The sequence below is a fragment of the Palaemon carinicauda genome, chromosome 28 (genome assembly GCF_036898095.1).
Source record: "Palaemon carinicauda isolate YSFRI2023 chromosome 28, ASM3689809v2, whole genome shotgun sequence".
NCBI classification, from domain to species: domain Eukaryota; kingdom Metazoa; phylum Arthropoda; class Malacostraca; order Decapoda; family Palaemonidae; genus Palaemon; species Palaemon carinicauda.
The window spans coordinates 5,081,655-5,109,634 of record NC_090752.1 but is presented as its reverse complement, the minus strand read 5'-3'; the positions used below and the strand labels follow the sequence as shown (position 1 = coordinate 5,109,634).

Below are 27,980 nucleotides of genomic sequence, written 5' to 3'. Positions count from 1 at the left end.
ACCTCACTGCTCCCCCAGGTACACAACCCAACCCCACTTGGATGTCCTCTCCTGCATACAACCCTAGCTACGAATCCTCCGGTTCCTTTCGTGAACACCAGAGAGGAAGCTACAGAGGTAGAGGACAGTTCCGCCAGTGAGGCGGACCTAGAGCAAGGGGTGCTCGTGGAGGGAAGGGACCTAGATTCACTCCCTCGCAATGATGTGTTCCCGGTAGGGGGGAGACTTTATCACTTTCGAGACCATTGGACCTTCAGTCCATGGGCTCACAGCATAATATCCAAAGGCTTGGGTTGGAAATGGTCACAGGGATCTCCACCTCCAGCAGTGACCTTCTTCCAGAGACCCACTCCCATCCTGAAAGAGTACACCACAGAGTTACTCAAGAAGAAAGCAATCAAACGGGTTCGATCACCGAAATTCCAAGGCCGCCTGTTTACAGTTCCAAAGAAAGACTCGTCGGCGTTAAGAGTAGTTCTGGACTTGTCAAAACTAAACTCTTACATTCTCTGCGACAAGTTCCGTATGCTGACTAACTCTCAGGTACGGACCTTACTTCCCCGTGGGGCCGTCACCACCTCTATCGATCTTACCGACGCCTATTATCATGTGCCAGTAGCTCGAAACTTCTCTCCTTACCTAGGCTTCCGTCTAGGCAAGAAAGCCTTTGCGTTCAAAGTCATGCCCTTCGGTCTCAGCATTGCTCCCAGGATATTCACGAAACTGGGAGAGACAGTGCTCGAGCAACTCAGGAACCAAGGGATACAGATCATCACCTATCTGGACAATTGGCTCATTTGGGCTCAGTCGAACAGGGAATGCAACAGAGCTACGACGAAGGTAATTCAATTTCTCGCCAAACTGGGATTCCAAGTCAATCTCCAAAAGTCTCGCCTACAACCATCAAGCCACTTCGAATGGTTAGGCATCCGGTGGGACCTTTCAAAGCACAGGCTCTCCCTTCCTCCCAAAAAGGTAAGGGAGATAGCTTCCAAGATCAGAAACTTTCTCAAACACAAACAGGTGTCCAGAAGAGCTTTAGAAAGAATCCTCGGCCTTCTCCAATTTGCCTCAGTAACCGATCTCCTATTAAAGGCCAAACTCAAAGACATCAATGAGTTTTAAGAAAGAGAGCTACAATACCATTAAGAGACAAGATCTCGAAGATCCCCTCTGTCTTAAAAATGAGACTACGCACATGGTCCGAACCGAGGAACCTCTCCAAATCGGTTCCTCTGCAATTTCCCCCTCCACAAGTGACACTTCATACAGACGTGTCTCTGAGTGGCTGGGAGGGTTAATCCCAACATCAGATGTTTCAGGGCTCTTGGTCACCCGCCATGAAACAGTTCCATATCAATGTTCTCGAAGCCATGGCAGTGTTCTTGACCCTGAAGAGAATCTCTCCTCCGAGGTCGTCCCACATCAGAGTAGTCTCAGACAGCACAGCCGTAGTACACCGCATCAACAGAGGAGGATCCAAGTCACCCAACCTGAATCAGATCCTGGTCACTATCTTCGCCTTGGCAGCAGACAAGAACTGGTTCCTGTCAGCAACTCACCTAGCAGGAGTCCAGAATGTGATAGCGGACTCACTATCCAGGACGAAACCACTGGAATCAGAATGGTCCCTAGACATAAATTCCTTCCGGTGGATACTCAGGCTGGTTCCGGGCCTCCAGGTAGATCTATTCGCGACTCAACTGAATCACAAACTTCCCTGTTATGTGACCCCAAACCTGGACCCTCAGGCTTATGCCATGGACGCATTAACCCTGGATTGGAACCATTGTAAGAAGATTTACCTATTCCCTCCAGTGAATCTTCTAATGAAAGTTTTACACAAACTACGCTCCTTCCAAGGGGCAGTGGCTTTAGTAGCACCTCACTGGCCAAAAAGCAGTTGGTTTCCTCTCCTCCTCGAGTTGAAACTCCGTCCCTTCCGGATCCCATTCCCCAAACTGACCCAAGTAGTCCAAACTCGGACTGTGTCAGATTCCTCAAGGATAGCCAAAACCCTAACTTTGTGGACTTCATGAAGTTTGCAGCTCGTAAAAATGCGAACATCGACCCGGAAAATGTCCTCTATATAGAATCAGACAAAAGGGACTCTACGATTCGTCAATATGATTCGGCCGTTAAAAAACTAGTAGATTTCTTAAAGAATTCAGACCATACTTTTATAACTCCTATATTAGCCATCTCCTTCTTTAGGTCCATATTTGACAAAGGCCTAGCAGCTAGCACTATAACCACCATCAAGTCAGCTTTGAAGAAGGTCTTCCTTGTTGGGTTTAACATTAACCTGGCAGATTCCTATTTCTCATCTATTCCAAAAGCATGTGCTAGGCTTCGACCTTCGGTTCGTCCACAAAAGGTCTCTTGGTCTCTGAATGATGTCCTCAAACTTGCATCAGACACGGACAACGAATCCTGCTCCTATATCACTCTTCTTAGGAAGACTTTATTTCTAACGGCTTTGGCCTCGGGTGCTAGAATCTCAGAACTAGCAGCTCTCTCACGAAACTCAGAAAACATAGATTTCCTCCCTTCAGGTGAAGTACAGTACTTCTTTCTCCAGATAGAGCTTTCCTAGCTAAAAATGAGGACCCACAAAATAGGTGGTCCCCTTGGAAGATTATTCCTCTTCTCCAAGATACTTCTCTATGTCCAGTCACTACTCTCAGGGTCTTTTTGGCTAGAACTGCCACCCGCTCGTCTGGCCCCTTGTTTATCAGAGAACAAGGAGGTACTATTTCCATTCAAGGCATTAGACAACAAATCCTATACTTCATTAAACAAGCTAATCCGGGATCATTTCCCCATGCTCATGATATCCGGTCAGTAGCTACCTCCATCAATTATTTCCAAAATATGGATTTTGATGACCTTAAAAAGTACACGGGTTGGAAATCTCCTATGGTTTTCAAACGCCACTATTTAAAGAACTTACAGGCCCTTAAATACCCAACGGTTGCAGCTGGGAGCCTCATCTCTCCCCATTGATATCTTGTTCTTCCTTTCATCCATCTCTCCTCTTCTCCCTCCTACCCGCCACTCGCACCACGACGCCGCTCTCTTTGGTGGTTCGTTAGCCCTAAGTTTGTTACATGTTTAGTTCCTATGGTTATTAACTATTATTGTGTTTACCGTAACTTTAGTGTTGGGTTATTCTTAATATAATATATTATTTCCTTACATGGTGTTTATCTCTCTCCTCATTAGGTTACTATTTATTATTGGGCTTGGAAGGCATTCTCTGGTACATTTTCACCGGCTGCCACAGGTCGACCCAGAAAAGGGATTTTGACGAAGGAAAAATCTATTTCTGGGGAGAGACCTGTGGCGCCCGGTGAAACCCTTCCCTGTTATTTTGTACGATCCCACCCTTTCCTTTCCAAGCCATCATGTTCAATACAGAAGGATGTTGTTCAGATGGCGCTCACGTCGGGCGTCGGTGGCGTGGTTCTGGTAGCGTAGCTGGTGCCTCTGTATCGGCCCATCCCTTTTGACGAAGGAATTAGCTAAATGGAAGACAGCCTGTGAATAGTGGCTTTCACGCGCCCCTGCTTTATACACGACACCCACAAGGTGCTCGCGCGAGGGTAGTAACCTCTGCATTCCATGCTTTTATCTTTCTCTGGTATATTTGGAATGTTTATATCAGAAAAGTGTAAAGAAGGACCCTTTTCACCGGGCGCCACAGGTCTCTCCCCAGAAATAGATTTTTCCTTCGTCAAAATCCCTTTTTTCTCTCCCACAAAAAATTTAAAATTATATTCTTTATAAAATGGATTGTCAGTTCCTTAGCCTCAATAGGTAAAAGCAGTTGATTATCTTCTTCGTCAACATCCAACTCTTAATGTTTTGCCAGGCAATGCTATCTCATAACACATTTCTGCAAGAGCCTCATCTTTCTTAAAACTTTTGAATGTATTTCCATATCTTGAAAAAATCCCTCCATATTCTGTTCAAACATTCTTTCATTACTTATTGCAATGCTAAATTTATGTTCTGAATTGTATTTAGAGTTGATCTCTTTCAAGAATTTCCAGTCTTATGTTCAGTAGTTTCTACAACTTCAGAGAACATGTTTCATAAATAGTACTCTTTGAACATAGCCATGGTGCCTTGATCCATTGACTGATTTAGTGAAGTTGTATTTGTGAAGTTGTATGTGTTGATAAAAGCACTACAGTACAATACTTTCCCTTCAGATGAGAACTGATGTCCTGTTGCTTTTTGGGAGTTGAAAATTACCTAAAAAAATAATATTACTCATACAAAAATATATTTTCACTTCAATACAGCAAAGAAACAATTTAAAACCAATGTTATCACCTTCATGAGTTGGGTTGATGTCAATTTGCATCCTTTCTGCCCCTCATGCTGTGGCAAACAATGTTCTGTGGAATCTCTTTGTGAGCACTGTAGGGAGCGGTCGTCTTCCCAGTGGGAGAGATTTCGTTCTTGACCTAAGAAACAAGCTAAGAGAGATTGCTCTCCTTCCCTGTCTTCTTCCAGTAATGGTAAGAAGCGTAAACTCTTTACTGCATCAAAAGATATCCCTCATCGTGCACCTTTGTGTTTTGAGCCTTCTGAGGCTCCAGTTATGGAGGACGACAGCCAAAGTGATAATCTAATTATTGATGATCATAATATTTATATGTATTATCACCTAATATCAATCATGTGCCTAGTGATCCTGAGTTGATGCTTGTGACAGATCCCTTGGCTATGGCTGTTGCACTCCCTGAGCCAGATCCAATCCCAGTTTCCTTGGTCCCTGATTATTCAGAAATGCATAGATCTCCCTTGCCTCTCACTAGTGTATCAAGGCATGAGCCCTATGTGGCTATTTTTATCCAGGATGATTTTTTGCTTTCGAAGGTATCTCCCATCAAGGCATCAAAAGTCCCCTTTGCTTTTCCGTATGCCGAACTCTAGAGTCGAGACTGCTATTTCTATGTGGAGGCAGCTCGTACACATGAGCCGGACTTGCCTTGCACCGCCAGGGATCCTCAGCACCACTCTCTTCTTACGAGTTCTCTAGACTTATCCCAGAACGCCACATTACAATACACTGAGGTTGGTCTGATCACTTTGGCTGTGTCCACAACTGCAACTTTGGCCAGACCAAGTTGCTCTAAATCTACTGTGTCTTACTGTGTCTTCTCCTTCAAAGCAAACTGCTTGGACTATGTCTTCTCCCTCCAAGCAAACTGCCTGGAAGTTGATAGCTACTACAACACATTCACTAATTCCATGAGTGTTAACCATACGTAACTCAGCCCGGACATGTTCTCAGGCAAGCAAGTCTGTACACGCTGCTGTTCCCAGTCGTGGTGATGTCACTGAACACGCCACCATTTCAACATGTGATGTTATTCCTTCGCATGATGGCTATGATACTATGTTACATGATAATGCACATTCTAATCGTGCTGCCATAACCCAAATTCGTATACAAATGGAACCCCCCCCACCTTTGTTATACAGTATTCCATCGTCAGCTTCGTCTCAATATCAGGTAGCTCCGGCTTACAATCCCAAACAACCTCGATGTCATAACCCAACAACCATTGGTTATATGAATGACAAACCTGTTGCTTTACCACAACATACTCACACAAGTACCTTGCCTAAAGTTCATAATGCTTCGAATTTCACACATTCTTTGAAACAAATTTTTTTCTAGGTTAATCTTCTTTTCAAGCTGAAAAAGAGTGCCAAAATGGTTTCCCCCTTTTCCTCGAGTTAAACCCCCATTTACAACAAATGATGTCACAGTAATTAGATGCCACCGACATGGTCTTCATAGGAAGTGCCCTAAGTGGCCTGCCTCCGAGAAATCTTTCTTGTCTCACAGGTCGAGTCCGGGAAGAGAACTCCCTGTTATTCCCTCGCATACTGCTAGAGGTAGAAACTTGTATCCTGGGAGAGAGCATGACTTCTCTCATTCTTTCTCCGCCTTCTCTCCATTCACTGAATGTTGTTAGAGAGAGCCAGGATTTTCAAAGAAACATTAAATCCTCTAATACGCCTTTCAAGGTAGAACCACCAGTCATCCCTAAAGTGGAACCGATTCATAATCAAGATATTATCACTATTAATGGGTTTCCGGAAAACCCTACTGCGTATGCGGGCACCAACTCAGCTGATGTAGCCCCCCTCGAGGTTCTGATGTTTGGTTCGGAAGCACTGCATTTCATCAAGATCATGAACCTTTTTGTTACTTGGATGGCCTAGATGAGCCTCCTTGCGCACAAATTGCTTATAGGCACACCACCTATAGAAACACTATTTCCAAAACATAGGTTTGACATGACGCTCTCTGATCAGACTCGAGACAAGCTAGACTTATTCAACACTCTAGTCTCAGCCTCAAAGAACTCTCTTAAAGTAAGTAGGTCTTCTAAGTTACCTCACTTGGCACTTTTACGCCTGAGGAGTTTTTATGCCCTCTGGCACCCATCCATGCCCACTCCCTATTGATACCGACGTTGCCAAGCTGGTGCCCAGTGTGCCTAGTGACAAATTACCTAACCTCCTCTCCATTTTCTCGGGTCCTGAGATGCAGAATATGGAGGTAGCAGCTAAGTCTGCCATACAGGCCTCTTCGTGGCTGAACCACTGGTCGGGGACAGTATCATGCTTGGCGGTGACAGAAAATCTGCATGGTGAAAGTGCCCTGAAACAATTTGAAGACCTCTTGAGGTCAGAAGCGAAGGCTCTGGAGTTCTTCCTTCATCAGACAGTCTTCCTTTGAGGCAACAACATCCTTAAAAGACGCGACGCAGTCTTAGCTAAACGCACAAAATAGTTGTCTCCTAGGGACACTCTGTTTCAGGAACTCCAACTTGTCCCCCTCTCTTTTTCCTTCATCAGATGTGGCTGCTTCCATAGAAAAGCAGAGAAAGTCAGTTAGGCTTCTCTTATGAGGAGAGCTGTGAAACCAAAGATGCCCGCCCCTCAACTACTCCAAAAGGAACTTTCTTTCTTAAGCATATCAACCATCAAAGATGATTTCCTCCTACAGACTTTTAATAGCTTAGGAAGCAGAGACCCTCAGCCCACCTTTCACCAGAGAGGACACTCCTCTGACCATAGAGGTCATGGCTGCAAAGGCCCCCGCTAGGAAAGGCATATCCCCCAACTTAAAACCAGTAGGGGGATGCCTACAAAGCCATTAGCGCAGGTGGCAGCTGTTCAGGGCCGATCTTTAGACCATGGAAGTTCTGCGTTCAGGGTATTAAGTCCCATTCATAGACTGTCTTCCCCCTCGCCATAGACTCTGCCAGCTCAACCATTCTATTTGAAAGGCTCAGTAAAGGACCTCCTCTTACTAGAGATGGTGTCTAAGATGTTGGGCAAAGGAGCCATAGAGGAAGTCTTAGACGACTTTCCGGGCTTCCTTAGCAATCCATTCTTAGTAGAAAAGCTGACTGTAGGTTGAAGATGTGCCATAGATTTTTCCAATTTTAACCTGTTTGTCTTACAAACAAGGTTCAAAATGGAGAGATTGGCCACTGTTTTCAGGTCATCAAGAAGAATGACTTCCTTTTGACCATAGACCTAAAGGATGGGTACGTTCATGTCCCCATCCATCCTGCCTCAAGAAAGTACCTAAGGTTTCCCTTTCAAGACAGAATTTTCCACTTTAGTGATATGCTTCAGCTAGTCAACAGCATCTCAGGTCTTTACCAGGATTTTTGCCCTTGTCTCAGCCTGGACTCATGCCATGGACATAAAGCTTCTGAGATATCTGAACGACTGGCTTCTCCTAGCAGTCTCGAACCGTGTTTACAGAATACAGAAATCTCCTTCCAGACTTCTGCAAGGAGTTGGGAATTTAACTAAATCTAGAAAAGTCCAGTCTCGTCCCCAAACCATCCATCAGATATTTATTTAGGCATGGATATCAACTCGGCAACAAGGTAGATTCAGGAAAGTAGCAGAAACTTTTTGGGGAGGAAAATCACTTCCTGCCCGCTCGCTCTTAGCAAAAGCTCCTAGGACACCTCACCTCACTGGAGAAGTTAGTCTCCTTCGAGAGAATGCATCTTCGATCGGTGCTGTGGGCTCTGAAGAGCCAGTGGTCTCTAAAAAGCTAGTGGTCTCAAACACCCAACTCCCCTGAAACCCTAATGCCGATGCCCCAGGAGGTAGTGATAAATCTCCAATCATGGTTGAGAAACAAGAACCTGCTAAGAGGAACACCCCTTCAGGTCTCTCCCCAAAAGTACCTTTTATTCTTAGATGCTTCAAGCCAAGGGTGGGGCCCTCACCTAGCAAGGGAGCAGTTTTCAGGTCTGTGGTCTCAGGAAGATAAGGCCTTTTCACATCAACTACTTAGGAATAAAAGTGGCATATCTAGCGTTATTCCACTTCTCAGAGACTATAAAAGACCACTCCATGGTGTTGATGAGCAACAACTACACAGTAGTGACCTACATTTCCAAACGGAGGTGCGGTCTCCCTCCTTCTATACAAACAAGCAATGTAGATGCATCATCAGGCACAGATCACCATAGTGTCCCTCTCAGCGAAGTTTATCCCCAAGAAGAGAATGTCATTGAGGACCATCTGAGGCGACCAGGGACAACAGTTGGTTCTGAATAGTCTTTGTTTCCTCGAATGGCAAAGATTTTTTTGACTTTGTGGGGTCCACCACTCACCTGAACACCAAACTTCTGGTGTATTGCTCTCCAGTCCCAAACCCAGTGGCAGCAATAGAAGATGCCTTACAGCACTCGTGGAACAGACTAAACTTTTACGCATTTCTACCGTTCTGTCTGACTGGCCAGGTCCTGAACAGAGTCCGAACATCCCGAGAGGTCAGAGTACCATTAGTGGCCCCAAAGTGGCCAACAGCTGGAACTTCGCACAGAAATCCCAAGATAACTTCCAGAATGACCAAACCTACTATGCCAAATGCACGTATGAAAGTTCCACATGGTGGTTCACTGCCTGTCTCTTCACGGATGGAGACTATCCAGCATCTCCTCAGAAAGAGAGGCTTTTCAAGACCTACTACGAAACAACTTTCTGGATACCTCCGAAAGTCGTCCACAGCAGTCTATCAAGCAATATTGAAAACATTCTGTAATTGGTGTTGAAGGGCAAATATAGATTCACTTATGGCCACTATTCCCCTGATTTTTTACTTTTTAGTGTTCCTGAGGAACAGGAAATTCCTTTCAGTCACTGCGGTGTTGGGCTATTGCTTGACCTAGAGTCAGGTTTTCAAGCTGAAAAGTGCTTTATCTCTTCTCTTTATGGGAACTTTCCACTCTAATTAAAAGCTTTGAACAAACTTCGTCTCCCTTGGGAATTCAAGCCCCCTTAGCTCCTTGAAAAGAGACCCCTATGAACCCATGCATAAAGATTTAGACAGGGTTCTAACTCCCAAAGACTGTCTTTCTCCTTGCCTTAGCTTCAGCCAAGAGAGTAAATGAACTACAGTACATGGTCTGTCCTACCTAATGTCACATTCCAAATGGTGGAAGGAACTATCCTTTTCCTAGCTATACAAACCTAAATCATTTAAGCAAAGGTCCTGCCTCAATCACCTCACAAGTCTTTGACCAGAATAGAGTGAAGCCTACCGGAAACCCCACATAACACTACCCAGCAGAGGGTTTGCTAGATAACCAATCATGAAGCAACAAAACCCTTTCATTTTTTATTATTGTCTGGTCATAGAAAACGGAACTAGGAGCAACCAATTTAAATAATTCGGGTTTGTACAGCTAGGAAAAATATAAGTTGTTTTTAAAATTTATAGTATTTCATTTGTTTACAGGACAAGAATTTACATGCCTAGGAACATTTAGACCAGAAGTAGTGCTCTGTATGAATGAAGAGTATAATCTATATGAAAAATAGGTAGTATTTTATAAAACTTGTATTTTTTTACATGTATATTTAACAACCAAATTTTTTATCACTCATTGATTAACTCCAAGCAATTTGAACAATGATGTTTAAAAATTAAAATTATTAAAATAAAGGCTAATTTGTAAACAAATAAAAACACAATTTCATAAATTACCCCATCAGTGCCTTAATTAAGAATACTTATACCATAATAGTTAATTAGCTATTTGGCTAATAACCAACATAACATAACACTTTACAGTATGCTAACAACTGACTACTCACCCGCAATACCACACCCAATGGTAATGATTGCAACAGATGATATCAATAACAAGGATGGCATTGGCTTTTTGAGGTACGTCACAGCCAAAATCAAGTTTACCAATGGAGTGCAACGCTTAATGGCACCGTACATGGGAATATTCATACCTGTGAAAAAAAAAAATTGTTAAGGAAATATTCATAAGATAAGGTAATTAAATGAGACTAAATTATTTACATAAAACTTGTGGGCCTTGCCTATTGGATTTTCCCCTAAGTGAAAATTGAAAGCTGTGCAGTTAAACAATAGGAATAGCTTAACAGTGATAGCCGGAAAGTAACGCAGCTGAAGGCTTGAAGGTCCATCAACAGTGTGGTACACAAGGCACATTGTATAAGCTACCCTGTACAGTAATACAATCACATGAAATGATAAAATTTATCAAAATAGAGTATTGCACAACCAAAATTTTAATCCAAAAACTATTTCCATTCCGTTTTTATGATAAAACAAATTCATGAATCTCTCATCAATCATACACTGGCATATCCTCAAGCTATGAAATGTCAAAAGACATGTTACCAATTAAATGCCAATATTGAGGAGCAAGATATCATGATTCGTAAAATTTTGAAACCAGACCAAAGATTAAAACTTTTGACTGTCCAATTTGGTTTTTGAATGATGAATGTATTATTACCTCTGCCAAGAGAAGTTGGGAGGAGATTATGTTTTCACCCATGTTTATCCGTTTGTTTGTGAACAACTTCTTGGCCACAATTTTACTCATAGCATAGTGAAACTTTTAGGGATTATTGTATGTGAGACGTGGAAGTGTTTAAATTTTCAAAGTCCTATGTCAAAGGTCAAGGTCAAGCAAAAGGTCAACCGAATTAACCCTAACCTTAACCCCAAGTTCACACATGGTTGTCACACAGACTTCAAATACGCCTACAGTCTAAATTGATTCTGGGAAAGGCATGCTGATTTTCAGAAATAAGCTGCAGTGGCGGAGGTCTGCACTCTCAGAGTGCTTTTCAAGTTTGATATACAATGATCCAAAAAAATCCTAATGTAATTTGTTTTCATAATAATATTTTTGATAAAATTCATGGCTAGTATGACTTCAAAATAAAAATATTTCACAGTAAATTAATAGGAACACAGAAAGAATAATTATTAAAAGCTTCTGTATTTCATAATCAATGGTTACTAGTTTTTATCTAAGGATGAGGAAAAGGAGAAATTAATTTTAAAATTTGTTTTTTTCTGCCTTGATTTTAGTGCTGCCTTAGACCTTGTTAACCATTAGACTCTAGTTTTCAGACCTAAACAGAAAACGAGAGTAAGCGAGCCTTTCTTTAGCCTCATTATTGAGTTTTTAATTAATAGATTGCTACATATGATGTTCCTCAGGATAGTGTTCTTGGCCCATTACTTTTCATACTATCAATGCATATGTGGTCTTCCCTGGAAAACAAGCTTTTTGCATAGGCAAATGATGCTACATCCTTAGCATCAATTCCATCTCCTGAATGAAGACCTTTGGTTACTGAGTATCTAAATAAGAGATAAAGCTGAAATCAGTGCAGTGACAATTATTGGGGATGACGTTAACCCCTAACAAAACTCAAAAGTATGATTGTAAGTAGGTTAAGGACAGTGGCTCCTCAACACCCAGATCTTTGCTTTAACAATGTCTCTAAATTTATGAAACTCATTTAAAATTATAGATGTGAGTCTTAATTGCAAAATTGCTTTTGAGAAACACATTGTCCGTTTCTTTTTCAGTTGCACATAAAAATTGGCATATTGAAAAAGTTGTTAAACATTTTTGTTGATTGCTCTACCAAGTCTGGTCTTCTCTTAATATGTGGGGCAAAAATTCAGTCAAATTCCTCATTCCTGATCTGGATGTCAATCTCTAGCACTGTCGTTCATTTAGTTTATTGTAAATGTTGCAAAAGATTTTTCATAATTTAAGCCATCCTTTGCATTCAGATCTTCCAAAACTGTACTGTCCTGTACGTAGTAATGTGTTAGGTATGCAGTTGATTCTAATCTTGCTTTCTTCATCATAAGGCACAATACTATACTGCATTCTAGAAGTTTTATTCCAGCTGTGGCCACATTGTGGAATGATCTTCCTTAACTGGTAGTTGAATTGGTGAAACCTCATAAGATCAAAGTTGTTGGAATTTTTTTCTGCTGAAGAGATTGACATAGGTCTCGTTTCATAGATTACATTATGTGACTGATCTATTTCAACATTGTTACTGATCTTTAAATATTTAATATTCTTTTCTTTTTGTTTCTTCTCATATATAGTTTACAGTACTTTTTATTTCCTTATATACTTTCCTCACAGAGGTGTTTACCCTATTGGAGCCCTTGGGGTTGTGGCATCATGCTTTTTCAATTAGGGTTGTAACTTGGCTAATAATAATGATAAAGAGCATTGAGAGGATTACCGGCATTGCTAGAACTGGGATCACCACCAATATTACTGGGGTTACTACCAAGGTTACTAGCACCAGGACACTGGGGGCAAAGTATCCTTGGCTATGAGCTTCCTCGAAAATGATATCCAGGCCCTACCTGCAAGATCTATGGAAAGCAAAGCCTTCCTTAGGTTAAACTCATCATCAGCGATCTGTAAGGAAGTGCACACAGGACACTCTGGAGGGCGGTGATTAATTCACACTCTACCAACCCTGAAAACACTATAATGTGGATCAGATTTCTCCTTGCTCTTGAAGCATACTCCCCAGGACTAAGACGGGCATATACCCAGAAGTTTTAATAATCGGTGAAATCACTAAGGAGACCAAATTGCTAAACAGTCTCTTCGGCATTGCCAAGCATGATGCTGGAGAAGACTTAGCTTTCCTGCTCCTACACTAATAATCTACGGCTATTCTTAACAGGAGGCCACAACCTACACTGGGCATACGGGGATAATCATAACTAATCATTCCCCTAAACACAAGATGCGTGGATACATCTATCACCCGTTTAGTCATGAAACAATGAGTATCTATCCTTTCCCTGCATGTTGATGCCTGCTTTATTTCATCATTAATACGAAGTCAAGATCAACCATTAAAAATAAAAAGTATGAGAAAATTACTAAACTGCCTTGGATAGTAAGAAACAGTGCAGAATATCTAAAGACAAATATCTAAAGACAAAAATAAAGTCTGACAGGATAGTGGGCAGGGTTATTCGCCTGTGCTTACAACCTGTCGTTAACTACTTTGTAAACAATCTCAACTGCTGTTCCATCTCCGCTGAAAAGACATTCCCCTATTTTAAAGGTCAAAAGGTTTGTATATGCATATGAATTCTTTTTAGCAGGATATGCCTTTTGTTTCCATCATGATGTCAAGACAAACAAACTAATGGTGTAAATTATATTACAATGAATATGGATAAAAATTAAAATAAAGTGCACAAGTGAGAAATTGGGAGATACCACCTACTGCGGTTCTCACTTCTTTACTTAAACTTAAGATCGATGTCAATGAAATTCTCTTCAACTCATTTGAGCTTTCCTAGATATCTTATATCCTTGTGATTCCATAATTTACTTTGACTTTATATCAATTTTCAATTGTGTGTTATTTTGTATGTTACAGTAAAGAGGAACATCAAAACCCTACTAGAATGTTTTAAAGCTGTTAGAGCCATGCTCAAGCTTGTGAATTGGATTGTTTTAGTGTATGAATTATTATATTCAATGAGATTACCTAGAAAAATATTTGTATAACCTGGATAATTTGCCTTAAATTATACATTTCATAAATACAAACATATTTTACTTACACTATTACATCTAATATAACATGCTATCAAAGATTACATTATTAATAATGTTTTAAAATCAATTTTTCCATTTATGGGGTTAACACAAAAAGTCCTTTCATCTTTCCTTTGACTTGTGCACTTTCTGGATGAATTCCCATCAGATTGATGTCTCTATCTATGACCTATTTGCATGATATTCTGGACCTTCTTACAAGTCTTTGTCATACTTTTTCCATGTTGATTGCCAGAGTTGCTGAACATCCCAACTCTATGATGTTTTCTTATCTATAACATGATCTTCCATAGTCACACATTTTTAAAATTATTTCCATTTTCTACTATCTAGAGCAGTACAGGCCTTCGGCATAAGTCATAAGTCTTTACTCTACCTCATAATGAAATATTTCTATTATTTACCCATAGTCTAGCAGGCTTTTTGTACTTCATCCAAGCTGCTGTAATGCCCTTTCAATACTTACATCCCAGAAATGTTCTATTTCTTTTAAGACCTGTCATTATACTTCAAAATGGCTCTCCAATTCCCTTTCTTCTTTCTTTACTCTTAAAGAAATTCCTTTACTTCATTCAAGCTGCTGTAATGCCCTTTCAATACTTACTTCCCAGAAATGTTCTACTTCTTTTAAGAACTGTTGTTATACTTCAAAATGGCTCTCCATTTCCCTTTCTTCTTTCTTTACTCTTAAAGAAAGCAGGGAAAGACTGCTAGTTCCTTCAAACCTTCTTTCGTAATCTCATATTTTATATCACTATTGAAGGGGACCAGAAAAATTACCAAAACAGATTGTAAGATAATTTAGGTCTACGAAACCCCAATCAACTCCCCTCCCACAATTTATTATTATTATTAAAGGAAGGAGTTTTACCAGCCCAATGAGTCAAGCTTGACTCCCACAGGGCTGGCCCAAAATCAAATTGGCCCCTCCCACAATGCCCTACTGCTACAAATGTAATTTGAAATAGGAAATGGCTTGCATAGTACAACTGACAACGGAAAGGCTTTTGTAAAGAAATATTCTGAACCTTTCTGCTAACACAAGAAACATATAACTTCATCTAAATGAGTAGCTTCAATGTGGAATATAACAAACAAAAACAAAAAATCATCATCATTACCTTCTAAGGCCAGCAAAGAAAGTGTAGCATGCAGGGAGTAGAATAATGCCGGAAAACAAAACATTTTCATAGAACTTAGTGTTACATCAGGTAGATCGAATTTCCCTGACCTTTTTACACATTCCATGACGCACACAGTTACTGCCATCTGAAAAATAGAATAGTGCTAATGATCACACATTCATAAGATTCTAGAACAATGACAATATATTGCAGTTAAAACTTTTCATCTTTATTAATATTGTAATATAATTGAATTTCTTAATGTACTTTATCATCCTCATTATTATAAAGTACAGTAGTTTAACCATTTTTGCACCTATGCCACATGCCCTTCTTCTTAGGATGTCTTACTTAACTCCAGTTTGGTAAAAATCTACTAGTGCTAAAAATTTAGAAAAAAAAAATGATCCAATTGATGAATAAATTACATTTCCACTGATATACAGTATAGTTTTACTTATTTTGTAAACATCTTAAATCATAAATGCCAAAAATGAAAGATACCGGATGTAGATGCAGTCATATGTTGCCAGAGGGAGTAAAAATATGTATAGGTCCTCAAGTTACAAACTTTATAAGTTCCTAGATGATGTTTGAAAGTCGATTTCTTTGCAAGCCCAATTTTGGCCTAGGGTAGGCCTAACCTAAATTCAAAGAATTCTATGCCTATGATTTCCAAGCTACAAAAGTCAACAAATGGTCAGGTTTCATACAAAATAGATATCAGGTTATTACAAATGTTATTTTGCTTACTGTATTCAATGATGTTATATTGTTTTATTACAGTAGCATGCTAGAAATAAGAATGAATGGCGAGCGATTGTGACGCAGTTCCGGTAGGGCCTTCTGATTCCTCCGGTGCCTTGGATGACCACGGAGGTAGCAGCAGTAGGGGATTCAGTGTTATGAAGCTTCATATGTGGTGGATAACGGGGGAGGGTGGGCTGTGGCACCCTAGCAGTACCAGCTGAACTCGGTTGAGTCCCTTATCAGGCTGGGAGGAACGTAGAGAGGAGAGGTCCCCTTTTTTGTTTCATTTGTTTGATGTCGGCTATCCCCCAAAATTGGGGGAAGTGCCTTGGTATATGTATGTATGTATTTCTTTATCTTATCTTTGTTATTTTCAGTTAGATTTGTGTTTGTATTTCCGAACGTTTGTAAGTTAGGGACCTTCGGTAAATGTGGCGTACAAATTATGGGATGTAATGGGTTAATGTGACCAGTGAAAACAAACTATAAGAGGGTAAAGTTAAAGAAGCAGGAAGGCCAGGCAAAATTACAAAAAAGGAATTGAAGAGCAGCTATGTAAGAAGTAGAAAGCCACATAACTGGGGCTAAAGTTTTGATACTCAGAACCCTAAAACTGTCTACAGTATGACACAAACCACATATTTTGTTTTCCACTGTCTTGGTTTGGAGTTCTCTTCCTTGCGGGTACACTTGGGTATGCTATTCTATCTTATATCTCTCCCTCTTGTATTTTTTTTTTAAGCTTTTATAGTTTATATGTGAAGGATCTAATTTAATGTTACTGTTCTTGAAATATGATATTTTAATTATAAAATAAATTTTTGAATATACTTACCCGGTGAATATATAATAGCTGCTGCTCCAGCGGCTCGACAGAAAAACACACAAAAACTCGCGAGCGATCGCTATGAAGGTTGCGGGTGTGCCCACCAGCGCCAACTATCGGCCAGATACCACACATGCATGTAAACAAGCCTCAATTCTTCTCGTCCCGCTGCGTCTCTATTGGGGAGGAAGGGAGGGCCTTTAATTTATATATTCACCGGGTAAGTATATTCAAAAATTTATTTTATAATTAAAATATCATTTTTAAATATTTAACTTAGCCGGTGAATATATAATAGCTGATTCACACCCAAGGCGGTGGGTAGAGACCAGAGTTAATTAAGTTTACAGCGTATATGCTTAGAGTTTTTGACAGTTATCAATATAACAAAACCCAAATATATAGGTACCTGGTAAGGAAGTTGACTTAGACGATTACTCTGCCTTGTAAGTCTGTCTTCCTCACGAAGCCCAGCGATCCTCTTAGGATGCTGAAAGACTCCCAGGAGCTGAAGTATCAAGGGCTGCAACCCATACAAACAGGACCTCATCAAACCCCTAATCTGGGCGCTCTCAAGAAATGACTTTGACCACCCGCCAAATCAAAAAGGATGCGAAAGGCTTCTTAGCCTTCCGTACAACCTAAAAAACAATATTAAAAACATTTCAAGAGACAGATTAAAAAGGATATTGGAATTAGGGAAGTGTAGTGGTAGAACCCTCACCCACTACTGCACTCGCTGCAACGAATGGACCCAGTGTGTAGCAGTCCTCGTAAAGAGTCCGGACATCTTTTAAGTAAAATGAAGCGAACACTGACTTGCTTCTCCAAAAAGTCGCGTCCATGATACTTTGCAGAGATCTATTTTGCTTGAAGGCCACGGAGGTTGCTATAGCTCTAACTTCGTGCGTCTTAACCTTAAGCAAACATCGGTCTTTCTCATTCAAGTGAGAATGAGCTTCTCGTATTAAAAATCTGATAAAATATGACAAAGCATTCTTTGACATAGGCAATGATGGTTTCTTAACTGAGCACCATAATGCCTCAGATTTACCTCGTAATGACTTAGTACGAGCTAAATAGAACTTAAGAGCTCTAAAAGGACATAATACTCTTTCCAGTTCGTTGCCTACGATCTCTGATAAGCAAGGAATATCAAAAGATTTAGGCCAAGGACGAGAAGGCAGTTCATTTTTGGCCAGGAAACAAAGTTGAAGAGAACAAGTGGCTTTTTCTGTAGAAAAGCCGATGTTCTTACTGAAGGCATGAAGTTCACTGACTCTTTTAGCCGAAGCCAAGCACACTAGGAAAAGTGTCTTGAGAGTGAGATCCTTCAGGGAGGCTGAATGTAATGGCTCAAACCTGTCTGACATGAGGAACCTTAGGACCACGTCGAAGTTCCATCCAGGAGTTGCCAAACGACGTTCCTTAGAGGTCTCGAAAGACTTAAGGAGATCTTGGAGATCTTTATTGTTGGAAAGATCTAAGCCTCTATGCCGAAAGACCGAAGCCAACATGCTCCTGTAGCCCTTGATCGTGGGAGCTGAAAGGGAGCGAACCTTTCTCAGATGTAAGAGAAAATCAGCGATTTGGGCTACAGAGGTACTGGACGAGGACACAGATGCTGACTTGCACCAGTCTCGAAAGACTTCCCACTTCGACTGGTATACTCTAATGGTAGAAGCTCTCCTCGCTCTTGCAATCGCACTGGCTGCCTCCTTCGAAAAGCCTCGAGCTCTTGAGAGTCTTTCGATAGTCTGAAGGCAGTCAGACGAAGAGCGGGGAGGTTTTGGTGTACATTCTTTACGTGGGGCTGACGTAACAGATCTACCCTTAGAGGAAGACTTCTTGGAAAGTCTACCAGCCATCGAAGTACCTCGGTGAACCACTCTCTCGCGGGCCAGAGGGGAGCAACCAACGTCAACCTTGTCCCTTCGTGAGAGGCGAACTTCTGCAGTACCTTGTTGACAATCTTGAATGGTGGGAATGCATATAAGTCCAGATGAGACCAATCTAGGAGAAATGCGTCTATGTGTATTGCTGCTGGGTCTGGGACTGGAGAGCAATAGATTGGAAGTCTCTTGGTCATCGAGGTTGCAAAGAGGTCTATGGTGGGTTGACCCCAAGTCGCCCAAAGACTCTTGCACACGTCCTTGTGGAGGGTCCATTCCGTAGGAATTACCTGACCCCTCCGACTGAGGCAGTCTGCTAAGACGTTCAAGTCACCCTGGATAAACCTCGTTAACAGGGAGATGCCTCAATCTCTTGACCAAATGAGCAGGTCCCTTGCGATCTCGTACAGCGTGAGGGAGTGGGTGCCTCCTTGCTTGGAGATGTACGCCAAGGCTGTGGTATTGTCGGAGTTGATCTCTACCACTTTGTTACGAAGGAAACTCTCGAATTTCATCAAGGCCAAGTGGACTGCCAAAAGCTCCTTGCCGTTGATGTGCATGCTCCTCTGACTTGAGGTCCACAGACCTGAGCATTCCCGACCGTCCAGGGTCGCACCCCAACCCAAATCCGACGCGTCTGAGAATAGTACGTGGTTTGGGTTCTGAACTGCTAGGGAAAGTCCCTCTCTCAGACTGATATTGTCGTTCCACCAATTCAGGCATGCCTTTACTGGTTCGGAGACCGGGATTGAGACCGTCTCTAACGTCTTGTCCTTCTTCCAGTGAAAGGCTAGATGGAACTGGAGAGGTCGAAGGTGTAGCCTTCCTAGCGAGACAAATTGCTCCAGGGATGATAGAGTTCCTACTAGACTCATCCAATTCCTGACTGAGCACCGTTCTCTCTTCAACATTAGTTGGACTTTGAGCAGGGCTTGCTCTATTCGGGTGGCAGACGGAAAAGCCCGAAAAACTGGACTGCGAATCTCCATCCCTAAATACAGTATAGTTTGGGATGGAATCAGCTGGGACTTTTCTAGGTTGACCAAAAGTCCCAATTCCTTGGTCAGATCCAATGTCCAATGAAGATCCTGCAGACAGCGATGACTGGACGAGGCTCTGAGAAGCCAGTCGTCCAAGTACAGGGAGGCTCGGATTCCCGATAAATGGAGGAATTTTGCTACATTCCTCATAAGCCTCGTAAACACAAGAGGAGCAGGACTTAGGCCAAAGCACAGGGCCCGAAACTGGTATACCACATTTTTGAAAACAAACCTCAGAAATGGTTGGGAATCTGGGTGTATAGGGATGTGGAAGTACGCGTCTCGTAGATCGAGAGAGACCATCCAGTCTCCCTTTCTGACCGCTGCTAAGACTGATTTCGTGGTCTCCATGGTGAACTTTGTTTTCGTAACAAAGACGTTGAGCGCACTGACGTCTAGCACCGGTCTCCAACCTCCTGTCTTCTTCGGGACTAGGAAGAGACGGTTGTAAAACCCCGGTGATTGAAGGTCCGAGACTTTCACCACCGCTCCCTTCTCTAGCAACAGAGACACTTCTAGGTTTAGGGCTTGTCTCTTTGACTCCTCTCGGTACCTGGGAGAGAGGTCGATGGGGGAAGTCGCTAGAGGAGGTTTGCGTACAAATGGAATTTTGAACCCCTCTCTGAGCAACCGAACAGACTGTTGGTCTGCGCCCCTCTTCTCCCAGGCCTGCCAGAAGCTCTTCAATCTGGCTCCTACTGCTGTCTGAGGCTGTGGGCAGTCAGACTCTGCCACGTGAGGACTTGGCTCCTCTCTTCTTTCCTCTCTTTCCCTCGGCACGAGTACTTCCCCTGCTGGGAGCTCTGCCACGAAAGGGCGGGATAAATCTGGACGCCGGAGTGTCGATCCTGGGTCTAGCAGATTGATTGATTGATTGATTTAAAGTTTTCAGGCATCCTGACATCTGAGGTCATTGACGCCGGTAACATTTAATTTATGTATACAAAAATAAAAGATAAAATAAAATAAAAAATAAAAGAGTATTCAATTAAAATCATAAAAGTTGAATGTAATAAAAGTTAAATATTTTTCAGAAGACCTGCTTCTGAAATAAATCTAAAAATGCCACTTGCATGGTAGGACACATCATTTCCAAGAATCTTGGCAAGGATGAACCTGCCACCCTCACCTCGAGCCTCAAACAAATATCTATTCCGCAAGTTGTTATAATTGGGGCATTCGGTCAGCAAATGCCTTACTGTTAGAGGTACTAAGCAGTCATCACAATACGGTTGGTGTTGGCCCTTCAGCAGAAACTCGTGTGTCAACCGAGTGTGACCAATACGGAGACGACAAAGAGACGTCTCCCATTTTCGGGGCATCATATTATACCTCCAAGGAGATATGTCATTTGTTATCTCTCGCATTTTATTGCCATCTTGACTATCCCATTGCTGTTGCCATTTATTGCAAACCAAGTTCTTGATGACAGGTAAGAAATCATTACAGGCAATGGGATACCTTCTTGGCAGCAACTCGGATACAGCCTCCTTAGCCAATGAATCTGCCTTCTCATTCCCAGACACACCTACATGTGCTGGAACCCAACAAAATTGAACTGTTATACCTCTCCGTCCAATAATGAGAAGCCATTCTAAAATCTTTAAAACTAGAGGGTTATTAGAATTAAAAACTTCCATAGCTTGAAGGACACTCCTTGCATCACTAAAAATTGTAAAATTACCCTCCTTCTCCAATGCTATTTTCTCAATAGCGGTTAATATGCCATACAGTTCGGCAGTAAATATGGAAGCGGTCAGAGGAAGTGCACCTCTACAATTAAAACCATTACTATGTACTCCAAATCCAACGCCAGCATCAGATTTGGAACCATCAGTATAGATAAAAGTTGATCCTCTATGTTCTTTAACATGTTCATTAAAAAGAGACCTGGCTTCTAGGTCTGACATATTCTTCTTATCTCCAATAAAATATTTACAAAAAGATATCTCTGGTAACTTCCATGGAGGCGTTGATGATACCTTGAATGGAAGTACCTTATTTCTAATTATATCCAGACTATTTAATAATCGTTTCACCCGAAAGCCATAGGGTTGAGGAGATTTTGGGTGCAACTCAAAGTATGATGCGTGTCTTACAAGGCTTGCAGTCTGAAAGGCTAGAGAGTTAGGGAGTCTTTGCAATCTAAACCAATACCGAAGAATGGAAGACATTCGATAAAGGTCTAGAGGTAACTCTCCAGCATCAACAAGGAGACTTGGGATAGGCGAGGTTTTAAAAGCTCCAGTAGACAATCTAATACCTGCATGATGTATCGAGTCTAATATTTTTAACCGGCTTGAGGTGGCTGAAGAATATACCTCACAACCATAACTAATTTTGGAAAAAATCAAGGCCTTGTATAATTTTAAAATAGTACTGCGGTCTGCCCCCCATGATGTATGGGATAATACTTTTAAGATATTCAGAGCTTCAACACATTTAGCTTTTAATGCTTTTAAGTGAGAAACCCATGTAAGCCTACAATCAAATATCAAACCTAAAAATTTAGCTTCTCTTGCACATGGTATCCGTTGACTTTTAATGTATATATCCGGGTCTGGATGTACTCCCCGGATACGACAAAAATGGACAATGGTAGTTTTACTTGTCGAGAACTTAAATCCATTCATGTCAGCCCACTGGATAATTTTATCAATAGAGAGTTGGATTTTTCTCTCAACCATTGCCATTTTAGTGCCAGCAAATGATATTGAGAGATCATCCACAAATAATGTTGAGAGAACATCCTGGGGAATGGCTGAGGATATCCCATTAATTGCTAGTGCAAAAAGGGTTACACTCAGCACACTACCCTGAGGAACTCCTTCTTCCTGGCACTTACTCTCTGATAGAGTTTCCCCCACTCTCACTTGAAAAACTCTACGTGAAAGAAATGCCTGAATAAATAGTGGCAGCTCTCCTCTCAATCCCAATTCATGAATGGTTTTAAGAATACCATATCTCCATGTGGTATCATATGCCTTTTCAAGGTCAAAAAATACTGTAACATGGTGCTGTTTGGAAGCAAAGGCTTCACAAATAGAAGACTCTAGTCGTATCAACACATCAGTCGTTGAGTGCATTTTTCGGAATCCACATTGAATCGGTGATAAAATACCTTTCTTTTCAAGGTACCACACCAGCCTTGCATTGACCATCTTCTCCATGATTTTACATAAACAAGATGTCAATGCAATTGGACGATAGTTTGCTGCTAAAAACTTGTCTTTACCGGGTTTTAAAAAGGCTAAAATAATGGCTAGTTCCCAAACACTTGGGTAACTATGATCATGCCATATTCTATTAATAATACTTAAAATAAATAGCTTTGTATTAAAATGTACATGTTTAATCATTGCATATGGAATTCCATCGGGTCCAGGGGCTGTATCATTGCAATGAGCAAGTGCGGAATCAAATTCTCTTTCAGTGAAAGGAGAATTATACGACTCTTCCCTTCTTGTTGCAAAATTTAAAATTTTCTTTTCTTCAGTGCTCCTATACTGGTGACCAGGGGCTCCTTCACACTTGCTGGATACATTTGAAAAATGATTAGCCAGGGCATTGCTAACATCATTTGCTTCGGTTACATACTGGCCATTCACCTTCAACACTGGTGGTGGGTTGGGGGTGAATTTGCCAGCTATCTTTTTTACTTTCCTCCACACAGCAGATGGTGGTGTCCTACTGTTAATGGAGGAAACAAAAGACATCCATGACTGGCGCCTTGCTTCTTTCATGGCACGACGGAACTGTGCTCTACATTTCTTGTACATAATTAAATTCTCATCAGTTCTGCGTCTACGCAATCGTGTTAGAGATCTTCTTGTGGCTCTGTGGAGGGCAGTTAGTTCTGAAGACCACCACGGGACGGGTCGTCGTTTGAATAACCCTGTTGTTTTGGGAATTGAATTGACTCCAGCTGTATGGAGAGTTCCATTCAGTAAGTCTATGGCATCATCGATATTTTCAACTTGTCCTGCATCCCCCTCAATTTCGCTTAGTTCACGAAATTTATCCCAGTCCGCCTTGTCAAGATTCCATCGTGGCGATCCCTGTAAAGGTGGACCATTGTTGGTGTTTATAATGATTGGTGCGTGATCACTAGTATGCCAATCATCTAATGTTCTCCAATCAAAGTCGAGAAGGCAATTAGAGCTTACGATTGATAGGTCAATACATGACAAGGTACCTGTCTGGACATGAAAGTGTGTGGGCTCTCCTGTATTAAGGAGTCCCACATCTTCATTTTCCACAATTGATGTTATGATATTTCCCCTCGTGTTTGCTAAAACATCACCCCACAAAGGGTGTCTACCATTCAAATCTCCAAGTAAAAGGAAAGGTTGAGGGAGTTGTTGAATAACCTCCACTAAGTTGTCATACAAAATGTTATCATTTGGAGGCAAGTACAGAGAACAAATTGTATATTTTCGCCCTATGTCGATCTGTACAACCACTGCCTGCAGAGGTGTACGAATAGACAGAGAAACTTGGGGAACATCTCGACGAACGTATATGAGACTTCCGCCATGGCTCCCCACTTGGTGATCATATGGTGTCCTATAACTAATGTATTCGCGAGGGCAAGGGGTATTATGATCAAGTTTGCTCTCCTGTAGACAAATAATTATGGGGGAATGCTCATGAATAAGGAGCTTAAGTTCTTCATATTTGGCCCTTAAACCCTGACAATTCCATTGCAAAATGGAGGAAAAAACTATGGTTTATAATTTGGTAGACCCCTTGGATGGAGTCTTCCCATTAGCAGTGTTTGATCTAACACTATTTTTTGGTGGTTTTATTAAAGAGGGTCTTGATAGATTGGGTTTAGAATTTATGATTTTCTTTTTGTCTTTTTGATCTGATTGTTGAGGAGGTTGGTGGACCTCCACTTGAATTTCCGATTTATTTAAATTGACTTCCAGATCAGAAATATCAACTGACAAATCATCATACTTATTTGACGTCGTAATTTTGATATTTCTTATGGAGGGGGGCGAGAGAGATGGAGGTCTCTCTCTTTTCCGAATAGTAGGTTTTGAGCTACCAGGTTTTTGCACCTTCCCCAATACAGGTGCACCTGGTAACTTGGTGTCAGGTGGCATCTCCATCAAATCAGGCAAGGACATGGCCTGGGAGAGGTTAGTACTATTGCTGGTAATGGGGGACGAAGGCTGTACAGAAATGGGCAATGACCCATTTTTAATACGCTGTGGCAAAGCCTCAGAAGGCGATATGATTACCTTGTCATGCAGTACTTTATTATCAGAGGTTGTATTTCTTTTCTTAGGATTACTGGCAGTGCTAGGTGGGGTTGCTGTCTCCTGTGGTAAATTTACCTTTGATTTTAAGGCCTTTGCATAGCTGGTTGATTTATTCAACAATCTTTTTGCATGTCCCACACTTATGTGTTCTAAACTTGATTTGTTTAGGGCAGCTTCCTCCAACTTATACAGTTCGCATCTCCTATCAGTTGATTTATGATTCAAATTGCAATTTGAACACCTGGCCTCAAGTGTACATTCTCCATGATAAGTTTTGGAGCAAATACCACACAATTTTCCATTTTTACAAACTTTGGATGGGTGTCCAAATTTAAAACAATTAAAACATTGCAGGGGCTTTTGTTTGAAAGGCCGAACTTTAATCCTTTCATTTTCAATAAAAATATGGAAAGGTACATCAGCATCCTGGAAAGTGAGTATAATCATTGAAGTTCCAGGAATCTTATGCACTTTCCATACATTTAATGGACACATAGAAAGTATCTCCTCCTCTGTAAATTCGTATAGGTCCTTATTAAAGACCACTCCCCTTCCATAACTAAAATTAAGATGAGGTTTCATTTCCAATGTAATTTCATCACTGCCTGTCTGTAAGTTAGACAGTATTGCAGACTGAGTCGAAGATTTGGCATGGATGAGATAACTGTTCTTCCCAAAACGAGATATATCTCCAGGTGCTATGGTTCCTACTTTTTTTTGGATAAACTTACATATCTTAAAATAATTCCCTATTATCCCTTTAGGTTCAGCTAAGAGCCACATTGGTGGTTTGGGTTTTCTCTGTGAAGGCATGGGTACATTTCTATCTTTTTCAAACCAATCAGCAGGTTTGTACACATCCAATTCCTTTGGGACCTTATCACAAAGAGCTCCCATGATGTTCAATTCGTTAATTTTGATACTACTAATATTACTTATGGCATTAAACGCCTCATCGTGACTTTCAAAAGATATCCAAGAGTCCCATTTTTCATCTCCAAGTCTCATCCTTATTTCCTTTATCAATCCATAGCACTCAAATGCTCTATATATATCATCATAATTTGTCTCTAATGGGATTTGGGAAACATGAAGGAATCGTAGTTTCCCTGTGTTACCCAAATTGCTAGATTTTTTAACATCAGTAGAGTGGTCCTTTTTAGTTCGAAGGTCGTCAACAGAGTTTTCCTTAATTACAGTAGCAGAAGTCGTCAACAGTGCCGGGGGGGAGTCAGCAAATCCAGGGGATGGGGAGTCAGTATTTGAAGGGTCCATATTTAAGGATGGGATTTTCAGGTTTTTTGTTGTTTTGTTGGGGTACCTGCTTGAGAATTATAAGAAAGTATCATACGTTGGAAAGGAAATTTGCATTCTCCACTATCGGCACAATGAGAGTATATTTCCCCGATGGTCCACTCCATACCCTACCCGAAGGATAGCATCAAAACAGATATAGAGGCACAGGTGTAAGCTAAACCCGCCTGTTAGGACTGAGACCAAAGTAATATGGAATCATCCTCCCCATATCTGTAATGATGGGCTTCCGGCCAAAAGCCAAGAGTCCCACCTCAAGGATTGGATCCCCCTGGATTCCGATGACCCAACCCTTGAGAGTAGTTCCGCCAAAAAGGTCCAAACCATCTTTGGGATGGCTGAGATCATCCAATACTCTCATATATAGCTTTGAATGCGAATACCTCCCAACCGTGATCCCTTCTCCCATTCATCTAAGCAGGCAGTAATAACGAATGTGGAAATATCCACGCCATTTAAATAAAATAGAAAAAAAAAATAGATAAATAAATAAATGAACAAATACAATAAATAAATATATATATATATGCATACATCTACATATATATATAACTAAGAAAAATGATAATCATAGAGATAGGACAGCAAGATGAAAGAAAGTTGATAAAATTAAGAGAAGGTCGAAGTAATATTAAGCAGAAGAAAAAGATGAAAGAGAGAAATTTAGATTCGAACTGGGGGAGCAATTTCCCGAAGTTCGAGAGCCCTCTTGCCCGTCACCAAGATTCAGCACGGGAATGAAATGCCGTGCTGAAGCTCAATGACTTCATCAAGGCATTCTCTCATTAAGAGGGGGGTCTAGCAGAAAAGGATGTAGAAGGAGTCCCCTTGCGAGCAGAGGACGCCACCAAGTCATGGGTGTCCTTCTGCACAAGCGAAGAAGCTATGTCCTTAACCAATTGTTGCGGAAACAAAAACTTTGATAAGGGAGCAAAGAGCAGTTCTGATCTCTGACAGGGAGTAACTCCTGCCGAAAGAAAAGAGCAAAGGGACTCTCGCTTCTTTAAGACTCCCGACGTAAAAGAGGAGGCGAGCTCATTGGAACCATCGCGGATGGCTTTATCCATACAGGACATTATCAGTAAGGAGACATCTCTATCAGCCGATGAGATTTTCCTACTTAAGGCTCCCAAAGACCAGTCAAGGAAGTTGAAAACTTCAAAGGCTCTGTATACGCCTTTCAGCAGATGGTCAAGGTCCGAGGAGGACCAACTAATCTTCGAGCGTCTCATGGCTAGGCGGCGGGGAGAGTCTACGAGGCTTGAGAAGTCACCCTGGGCAGAGGCAGGGACTCCCAAGCCGAGAACTTCTCCCGTGGCATACCAGACGCTCGATCTAGACGAGAGCTTTGACGGAGGGAAGGCAAAGGCCGTCTTCCCCAAACTCCTCCTGGTATCCAACCAGTCGCCTAAAAGTCGTAAAGCTCTCTTGGAAGAGCGAGAGAGCACTAGCTTTGTAAAGGCTGGCATGTTAGCAGGTAAGCCTAGAGCAAACTCAGACGGTGGCGAACGAGGAGCAACAGTGACGAAGTGATCGGGAAAAAGCTCCTTGAAAATTAACATGACTTTCTTAAAGTCCATTGATGGAGGAACCGTTCTAGGTTCGTCTACATCCGAAGGATGATCATCATGATGAGGGTCAGCAACGTCCTCATCTGAAGGATCCTCATCCGACAACTGCTGAGTAACAAGCAAAGGGGTTGGCAATGCTTGACACGCAGAGTCCACACGCACTGGTGCATTAGTAGCAGTCCAGGACGCTACGTCATGTAACTGCTTAACAGCCTGACTGTCAACAACA

General features: G+C 41.5%; 1 protein-coding gene across 2 annotated transcripts in view; it reads right to left on the bottom strand.

Moving 5' to 3' along the window:
* The window catches only part of LOC137621980 (uncharacterized), a 91,568-nt gene that overhangs the window by 38,256 nt on the left and 25,332 nt on the right, over positions 1-27,980 (bottom strand). For both annotated transcript variants that reach the window (XM_068352474.1, XM_068352475.1), the window contains exons 3-4: positions 15,086-15,233; positions 10,165-10,311 (exon numbers count right to left, since the gene is read on the bottom strand). In XM_068352474.1, coding sequence (XP_068208575.1) covers positions 10,165-10,311; positions 15,086-15,233 — 295 coding nt within the window. The remainder of the gene's footprint in view (positions 1-10,164; positions 10,312-15,085; positions 15,234-27,980) is intronic.